At 41.3% G+C, this 10000-nt stretch overlaps 1 protein-coding gene and 1 pseudogene across 2 annotated transcripts in view; one reads left to right on the top strand and one right to left on the bottom strand.

Moving 5' to 3' along the window:
- The window catches only part of LOC137996205 (organic cation/carnitine transporter 2-like), a 329899-nt pseudogene extending 321715 nt beyond the window's left edge, over positions 1-8184 (bottom strand).
- A 1725-nt stretch (positions 8185-9909) lies between these two features.
- Positions 9910-10000, top strand: part of LOC137997908 (cleavage stimulation factor subunit 1-like) — a 31164-nt gene continuing 31073 nt past the window's right edge. For both annotated transcript variants that reach the window (XM_068844232.1, XM_068844231.1), the window contains exon 1: positions 9910-10000. This exon is cut by the window's right edge and continues 31 nt beyond it. In XM_068844232.1, coding sequence (XP_068700333.1) covers positions 9973-10000 — 28 coding nt within the window. In that variant the 5' untranslated portion in view covers positions 9910-9972.

Below are 10000 nucleotides of genomic sequence, written 5' to 3' on the forward strand. Positions count from 1 at the left end.
GAACGAATCACATTCGACGGACCTCAGTTATCTCAGACATTAAAGCCGTCTAAGATAAAATACATGACTATTAAACTGGGGTGCAGTGACAGCACTTAGAGTACAACGTATAGTATTTAAACTCTAGTCGTCCAACAGAAGTGGACAAAGAGTCCTATAAATCAATTGGTACGAAAAGGTTTGTAGTAAAGGTAAGGAATGAACGATTTACTGTTGAACTTTCACGTTGTTATTTGACCTTTTTGCTGTGCAGAGCACGACAAAGGATTGTTCAAAAATGCGTGCTGCACGATTATTTTCCCCATTTAGCCAATAACATTACCGCTTTTTGGCTTGTCGTTTCCGTAGCCCTATTTCACAGTATCAATACGGAAATAGACCACTTTCATAAATGGCGACCACCTTTACATTCTTTTGAATTTATGTTAATTCGACCTGCTGCCCTCGTTTTGAAACAAATATTCTTTTGAAATCTGCTCGTCGTAGCGAGGCTAGTACGACTTATTAGCATTGAAACAAAAGATTATTTGAGCGGCATTATGAAAGAGGTCCTTAGTGTGCAAATACACCCGCACTTACTTTTCAACAAGGTATGTGGCGAGCAAGTAGACGGGAATCTCCACCAAACCGGAAGCCGCGAAATTCAAATAAAAATCTCCCGCCAAATTTCCAGAGTTAAAACTGAGCCCGTAATACACCATGCTGGTCACGCACCTACGGAAAAAAACCCAAAGAAGCTCATTAACAAAAAGCATTCAGAATATTCGGCATCGTTTTAAGAACGAAGGATATGACGTAACACATTATCCATATACCTTAAGTGGCCCGGTATTCTAGAATTTGAACCATCGATCAGTGTTTTGTGACATGGGAAACGTCACCACCTGGGGATAAATGTATCATTCTCTCTCATGATTTAAGCGGCGTTCAAAACGGCTTCAGGGAGCTTAACAAACGACGGCAACAAAAGCGCCACAAAAAATTATATCATTTGTTAAAAGAGGAAGAATACTCGTGCTGCACGTGCAGCACGCATTTAAGCACATATTGTTTTTGACGAGAGACGTGAGACGTGAGCAGTCTTTCATGTTCCATTTTTGCTTTGAAGCCCTGTTCCAAAGCAAAAATGGAACACGAAAGACGCTCGTACCAAATGACTTTTAGAACACTTCGCCTAACAATGAACGACATAAACCAAACTAGCTGGAGAAATCGCGAAATTACTTAGGGCGCATTCGATTGACCCTATTCCGGAATAAGAATACGTGGAGTGACGATTAAAACAGTATGCTTGGCGTTTTGAAGCAACAAGGATAATAAAAATATGTTTAAAATAGCATTTTAGCCGATGTTCGACAATAATACTATATAAGGATTTCTAACTTATATTCCATATATTCCTATTCCGGAATACAGTGAATCGAAGGCCCTATTAACGGTACTTTGTAAAGGAAGGGTCATTGAATTGTGTAATATCGAAATAGCTTTGATATTTGTTTCAGTTTCCTTACACGAGTCGCAAATACGAAGCACATTTTTCAGTGGTTCGAGGGCTTCCCAATGGTGAAAATTACAAAATCGCTTTACTTAAAAAATATAAATCCAAACGAACTAGAAGTTGCATTTTCTTAAATAGTTTCCAGAGGGCTTCCTTGTGAAAAAGTTTGAGGGAATTCGATTTTTGCATTTTGCACACCTATCCGTAGTATTTACAGGAAGTCGCTCTTAAGATAGTGAAAAGTTAGATTTTGAGGTGACGTTTTCATCAAGGTTGCCGTCGTAGATCTTATAAAATGTCTCTGTTGTTGGGTAAGTGTCACACTTTTTGAGAAGTTTTTAAGCGTCGCATAAACATTAACAAAAGTAAAGTCGACCAACTGGATTTGAACTCCCGACCTTAGCGATACCAGGTCAGTGATCAATGTGAGTTATGTCAGTGGCCCGGGTCAGGGGCACCCAACGAATCTGTTCCTCACATTATCTGTTCCCCAGAGGAATCTTGCTGGCTGGCAAAAATATAGGTGTTTCAATGAGCTGGCTGGGAAATTTTGTTATTGATAGAGGTTTTGCCTGGGAATTCCTGACTTTTTCTAGCATTTCAACGCGAGCTGGCTGTAGAAACTCTGAAGACTGAGGACGACTAAAAAAAAAAAATAATAAATAATAATAATAATAATAATAATAATAATAATAATAATAATAATAATAATAATAATAATAATAATAATAATAATAATAAAGAACCCCTTCCCTCTCCCAGAGAGTAGTCACAAACATACGACGGCTGGTCAGAGTGATTGCGCTTGCGGAAAAAACCTGTTTTGTCCCGGTTTTGTCGCTTTTGTTCGGTCGTTTTGGATTGAGGGATTTGAAAGCGCGCGGAATTCCTGGCTGGGAAATAAATTTGATCAGCTGGCTGGGAAACCAACCAATTTCATCTAGCTGGCTGGGAAATTTCTTGTGTGTGTCTTGCTGGGAAAAAGGAACAGATAATGTTTTCCCAGCAACACCGAAAAACACTTGAAAATGCCTTAATAACATTTATTTTCATTAACTGGGGTATAATAATACATTTTACAACAAATTGGTCGTTGGGGGCCCCTGCCGGGTTTGATTCCCAGACTTGGGCGTCACACCTGGGTTGAGTTTGTTGGTTCTCTACTCTGCTCCGAGATGTTTTTCGCTCTCCTAAAAAAACCAAACTACGATTTGATAGGTATTGATTTGATTTCTATACAGTTTCGCCAATCAGCACTGACCCCAGCGCTAAATGCAGTTGATTCTCATGCGACAAGAGCGACAAGAGTAGTTGAAACACTGTCAGTGGAAAGACCATAATTATGAAAAATTCATTTTTATTTTACATTTTCAACTTGCACTTCCCCCTTCCCCATTCCGGCAATATTGGTAACAGAAAAAAAACGCTGTTGGGGAGAGGTTTAGATAAAGAGATTAATTCATATGGAGAGGGAATTTGTCCAACATTCCTGAAAAGGGGTAGGTGTAAATCCCTTTGGGGGGGGGACTCCCATATAAAAAGGAAGGGGGAGCTCGTCGGAGATTTTGAAAAGAACCTAACTATGCGCTCACTGTTTAAGGTCGACATTTTTTCGAGTTTGTGATAAACGGGTTGTTACTCTCTTTCTTTCACGTCACAAAAGTTTTAAAATCTCAACACCGCCTAAAACTTGTACTGTGACACTTGTCCGGTTTTGGGTCAAATCATTAAAAGTAGGCAAATTTTTGAAGAGACAGCTGAACTGCGCAGAATACCCAGCCACTTCTTTGCATATGAGTGGCGTGTATTGTTATATGCCTTGTTCTTCGAACGTTGCTGCTACAAGGGCATAGACCATAGTATGTGGTTGGTTGTTATCATCTTGGAAGAAGGAAAAGGACTGAGAAGTTTCAATTGAAAGGTTGTAGGCGAAGTCGCTCAAGTCACTGTCAAGAGCCATTGGCAGGAGCCAGCCGTGTTTTCCCTGACATTACTCCTTTTGTCAGCGGCGGCGAGTGAAAGGAGTTCAAAGCAAGTTAAAAGGAGTTCAAAGCCAGTTAAAAGGAGCTCAAGGCGAACAGATTATAAATTTGCGTGCGAAAGAATCAGGCAAGAGCAAAAAGTAAGAGAAGGAAGGCGCCAGAAGAGAAGAGGTTTGTGCGAACGGTTGTTGGGGCGGTTTGTTTGTTGTAGCAGTTTGTTTGTTTGTTGTTTGTGCCTGGAGAAGTTTTCAAGGTCAAGGAAAGAACAGAACTCCAATAAGTAATTTAGTTTAAATAATTAAGTAGTTTAAAAGAAAATAGTTATTTTTACGTTCCCGTTAAATTGTGTATAATAATCGTTTATGTGTTCTAAATTTATTAAACTTGTAGTATTACTTAGTCTTTTGGTGTGTTGCGGGTTTGCGGGAAGGGTTTTGTACAGTCGTTTTTCCCAATTGTGTCGTACAAGGGAAAGATCCACGTCACAGGTGGGGAGAGGCATCGTGATAGTAAAGTGTCTTGCCCAAGAACACGACACAATGTCCCCGGCTAGGACCCGAACCCGGACCGCTCGATCCGGAGTCGAGCGCACTAACCATGAGGCCACCACCCCTCCCACTTACCATTTGCATACCCCCATGATTTTGGCTCCCTCTAGACTCTCTCGGTAACCTTGAACGAATTTTGTAAATGGTGCACGCCGATCCCAACTAAATTTCCCATTCGGGAGTTTTTGCTTACCATTTGAACAAACCTAGTACCAACCAGTTTCTGCTCGTAAATGGTAAACGAAGTAATAAGTTCTTACTAAAACATTTAGTTATAAAAACGAGCGATAAAAAATAGGAACGACGTTTCGACCGCTCCACGGTCATTTTCAAGTAAAATACTTGAAAGTACTTGAAAATGACCGTGGAGCTGTCGAAACGTTGTTCCTATTTTTTATCGCTCGTTTTTATAACTAAATGGTAAACAACCATAGTCACGAAGCGATTACAATAACGCGAACTTATATTTTAAGATGACGTTCTTGTTGCCGTCGCCGTTGTCGTTGCTTAAGCTTCCTATTGTTTGTGTTTTGTTACGACCGAGGGAGGCTGGGGAAGCCTTTGGCTCGATTTCCAACACTCACTGAAACAATCGAGCCTAGGGAAGTCTCTTCTGGACGTTTTTCTAGAAGGCGAGACAAAACATGATTTGACTTAAAAACACGCCAGCTCGACGGACATAGAAGAGTAAGTTTGCTAGCAGTGTAACAGCATGGTGGTAAAGCGCACAACTTCCTACTGTTCTTGACGTTCACAACAGGAGCGCAGAACTCCTCTTAAGCGCGATGATTTTAATTAAGACGAGTCCAAGTTTCGGATTGTAGGAATGATCCCTCTCAGTTCCAAGGGAAACAATTACTTCTGTAACGAAATAGGCTGCCAGTAGTCACTAATTTCGGCGATGAATTGTGAGGCGGGCAAAATACACGAGCGCGCAAAAATTGCGAGGAGACGCGACGCGAGGGGATCTTAAATTTCGGCGCTCCCCTCGAGTCCCGTCTCCTCGCAATTTCGCGAGCGCGCGTGTAATTTGCTTTCCCATAATCCATCGCCGAAATTAGAGGCTACTCATAGTCTAGTAAAGAAATAAAGAAATAAATATTTATTTATTTAATTTTGGTTCGTTCAACCGCTGTGAATTTGTCAGTTCGGGTACAAGGGCTCCTAGCTATTTCATAGCGAACTTTGCGAGACTTATTCGAACATGATTTTGCTAATAATCAGTGTACCGTATTCTCTTACCAATAATACGCAATAAACGGCACATTCAGCAGGGTTATGACCAAGCTGAAAGGTTTCCAGCCACGAATGAATTACGCAATCAAAGCTTGCACAGCAATACCAACCCCGTAGGCCACCTGGGACAAACAGTTTGCCCAACGTCTCCAACGTCTGAGGAGTCGCCATTTCAGTCATGAGAAGAAATCCAGCGATCAAGCATCCTGTAAATGACATGAAAAAAATGAAAATGGTTATCTCCAACCTCGTTAACAGGGTCTCGCTTATCTGCCTTCTTGAAACGAGGTTGGGTAATCTCTCGTCTATATTTGCCAGACTTAACTGATTAGATTGTAATGTGAAGTGCTATTTCCCTTGAGGCTGAGATAGCTTTGTTTTGATTGGCTTTTACAACAGTGGGCGTGCTGAACCTCCCAAGGGACGCGTTCTATTTAACAAATAGATTCCACGTTGCCGTGCGTCTGTTCAGTAATAGATCACAGATGGCGTCAAAATGTGGTAAGAACAAAAAAATGGCACACGAGGCGATAGCCGAGTGTGTCACTGATGTTCTTACAGGAAGGGACGGCCAGCAGTCTACTCACTTAGTAGTTTATCCAACATATTGTAGCACTCACCTCAGCTGCAAATTCCAAGTGGAACTCTCAGTACCACGTACATGACGAAGTTCACGGAAAAACTGTCAAGAAGGGATACAACAAACTGGATAAGCATTGTAATGAGAAGAGTCACTCTTCGTCCATATCTGTCGGATACCCAACCAAAGAAGTATGCCCCAAACAACTTGCCAGCGTAGAATATGGTCTTCGTAAGGGGAACGTATTTCTTGGCGTCGTCGCACAAAATGTCCCACTTAAAAGGAAAAAAATGTATAATCTGCTGAGTATGCTTGACCACCTTTTGGCGGGAATTTTTTCTCTGCGAGGAACTTTTAATTTTTTTATTCAGTTAGTTTCGAACTTTCTTCGAACCTTGTAGCTCCGCTCCACCTGGGATTAGGTAAATATTTTGGGCAAGAGCCGATACAACGTAGATTTGATTTAGTAACGTACTATATTTCAGTTGGCCAAACCTGCCTTCCTCAGGTACTCCCATTGTACTTGAAAAAGGCTGGTTTCCCGGCCGAAATATAATACAATACTAAATCAAATCTACGTTGTATCGGCTCTTGCCCAAAATATTTAGTTTTTTGACTTGCAATTACGGCGATCACATCAAGCCAATCGATCCGACACACATCGGCAGGATTATCGTCCGTGGTTGATTGCTTGAAAACCCTTGGGTTTTAGGCTCCGCGGTGAACCGAGACGAAGATAAATCGGCGAGCACAGGCTAGCCGAGGAGATCTCGGCGCTTCTTCGCTTGCCGATTTATGGTATGATAGCGACCAGGCACCTCCAAAGAGAAAACTCAGGGGCACCCAACGAATCTGTTCCTCACATTATCTGTTCCCCAGAGGAATCTTGCTGGCTGGCAAAAATACAGGTGTTTCGATGAGCTGGCTGGGAAATTTTGTCATTGATAAAGGTTTTGCCTGGGAATTACTGACTTTTTCTAGCATTTCAACCCGAGCTGGCTGTAGAACCTCTCAAGACTGAGGACGAATAAAAAAAATAATAAAAAAATAAAAAGAACCCCTTCCCACTCCCAGAGAGCAGTCACAAACATACGACGGCTGGTCAGAGTTATTGCGCTTGTAGAATAAACCTGTTTTGTCCCGGTTTTGTCGCTTTTGTTCGGTCGTTTCGGATCGAGGGATTTGAAAGCGCGCGGAATTCCTGGCTGGGAAATAAATTTGATCAGCTGGCTGGGAAACCAACCAATTTTATCTAGCTGGCTGGGAAATTTCTTGTGTGTCTTGCTGGGAAAAAGGAACAGATAGTGTTTTCCCAGCAACACTGAAAAACATCTGAAAATGCCTTAATAACATTTATTTTCATTAACTGGGGTATAATAATACATTTTACAACAAATTGGTCGTTGGGTGCCCCTGAAAACTGGTTCCCGTATGTGGCGGAATGTGTTTTAGCTTTGACCTTGACATAACTTGCATAGCTGTTTACGTGATGTACGATGGAATAGCCGAAAAAAGAATCACACAAACAAAAACATTGAAAAACAAACCAGCTTTGTTTGTTTTCCGAGAAGCTCGCCGCGTCTTGTCTAAAATTGACACATTTATGCAGTGACCCACGCTCTCAACTTCAATCGACTTATCATGCTGAGAAAAAATATGGCTATGCTAACATATTCCAAAACTATGCTCTCAAAATATGACAGCGTTTATGTGTGCTCAGCAACGATTCGGAACTTACTAATTACCGTGTTTAGCGCCTGTATCCGGTACGTTGTCTAGTCAGTTGCTGCTTTCCAGCTACTGCGTTTGAAGGCACGAAAACTTGATTTAGTTTTATCAACTGAGTGAAAGACGTATCATTTATAAGGGTACTGTAAATCTCAGATTTGACTTAATTTAAATCCACTGGTTGAAGCTGGGTGTAAGCCGAGACTGTTTGACCAAACATCTGCGGAAAAGATTACAACCTTTTTAAACTGAAGGACCGTACCTCGGTGACAATGGATGTATAGGGCGTATTATACGCCGCCTCTTTGCAAGTACCGTTTTGCCATGCTCCACAAAACTCTGTTTCCTCCAGTCCTGGATTTCCGACAGACGACTTGATCGGGTTTTGGCTTCGCTGCAGCAAAAGCTGGGGCGTAGGTGTACCATGCCTGAGGCACTGCAGCGAGAAACAGCAGCAACCACTGAATTTGCTTAAAAAGCGACCAGCCTCCGAGCTTGATCAATAGGTTGTCGAACTCTGTAATTTTGAAAAGTCGGCTGAATGCATCCGTACCCGCGGCATCGTCCGCGGTATTCGCCATAATTACTTTGCGCGCAAATCGATGTTGGGAAACAAAGTTATGAAAATCTCTCAAGGGCAATTATTTGTACTTCAGAGTTTACGTGATGCGGTGTCGCATTAGATACGCAATTGTCTGACAAATGTCGATGATTTTGATGTGTTTTGATAGCTGTTCAAGAGCAAGAGACATGGATTTAAAAGGGCGTGTGCAAAATCTGGAATAAGGAACAACAAGAATCCGGAATTCGGAGCCGGAATTAAGAATCAAAAAACGGAAAGCCGAAATCACCTTGGAAAAGCCCTAACCACTGGTAAAAATCACCGTAGATTACATGCCTAGCAATCAAAGGCCCGCGCAATGTGACTTGAAAAGACAAAATACTGATTGATTTTTTGTACGGTTAGCAAAGGATCACAGGCTCCTGGTTTACAAATATTTAAGAATTTTGGAAAAATCAAGTGCGCTCATTGGGATCATAAGAAGCGCATAATTTTTCTGTTCCTGTTAACTGCATTTAAAATTTGCTATTTTTCTTATTATTTTTTATGTATGCTTCTTCAATTTCTGAACCCTGAACTGGCTTTTTTGATAAACAAAAGGAATGGTAGAAAGCTCCAACCAAAAACCAAGAACTCGCGATTGGTGAAATGGATGCGTCGACATCCGTCCGACCACAGCGTAGATTGATTACACGAGAAGGCGCGATTCATATTAATCGTGTGCCAGAGACAGACACCGTTATTTACCCTTAAGATATACAAGAAAGAAATCTACGGGTGTTGAATTAAATAGAGAAAAAGGGCTATTGGCTTCCTAAAAGAACTACGGGGTTAAAATTACATACAATAAATTACAATGCTTGGGTTCGAAACCACGCAAATGCAAATAAAATGGACACCCGTATTAAAACAAAAACGTCAAGAGGACACATGGGTTTCCCTAAGCGTCCATAAAAGAAGAAACGTTGGAACAAAAGCGTCTTGCGTTCAGTTTATTGTCTCGACGTTCCAATTCAACCTCGTTCTCTGGGAACGAGGTTGGTTTTCACATTCATCAGGAGCTCATTATCTCCTGCATTCATTCAATTGTAAGAGTGAGAAATCACATAGTTTTAGGCATCTAAATTTTGTTTAAGTTCATGATGTATGCCAAAGTGCTATGCTTTGAAAATGAAACTAAAGTATACACTTTTGCCGATCACCTTTACCTGTATGCCAACGGAGCAACAGCAAGGCCTCCGTTTCCGCTCATTGGGATGTCACGCAACGCTCCCCCAAAGGGCGTTACGTGATTCCCGGCTGCGAAGGAGGCAAGGCTCTAGCGCTACGGAAGCAACTCCTACAACTGCCTCCTTTGGGTCAGAGCAAGATGGACCCTAGTCACAGTGAATCAGTTTCGGACTAACTTACAACAATTAAATTATTGATTATCCCATAACTCTTTCAGAATGGAAACTGAGGACAAATAACGAGGACAAAAATAGCACTTTGGTTCTTTCGTGCTTTTTCCAATAAACGTATTACAAGATTATTTTTACGAGTCTCTTTGGTTCGGTTTTGAACTTTTTTAATTTCTCATTTCTGTATTTAAAATGTATGAATGAAATGAAATGATGTCACGAAAAGTTACAACTTTTCGTGTTTTTTTAAAAGATCACCTTTTTATAACTCTGTGCATCTTTGACGATCTACATTTTTGCGACCCAGAAGAATTTTAATTTTTTAGTGAATCGGCGATGACGACCGACGTCGATCGCCAGCTGTCGGAATTTCGTCGGACTCTCTCGGAAGAAATCGTTCAGAGCACGCTATTTTCCTAATCCATTTACATTTTATCAATGCCCGCTATGGCGGACGGCTTAAAAG

Source organism: Montipora foliosa, chromosome 3 (genome assembly GCF_036669935.1).
Source record: "Montipora foliosa isolate CH-2021 chromosome 3, ASM3666993v2, whole genome shotgun sequence".
NCBI classification, from domain to species: domain Eukaryota; kingdom Metazoa; phylum Cnidaria; class Anthozoa; order Scleractinia; family Acroporidae; genus Montipora; species Montipora foliosa.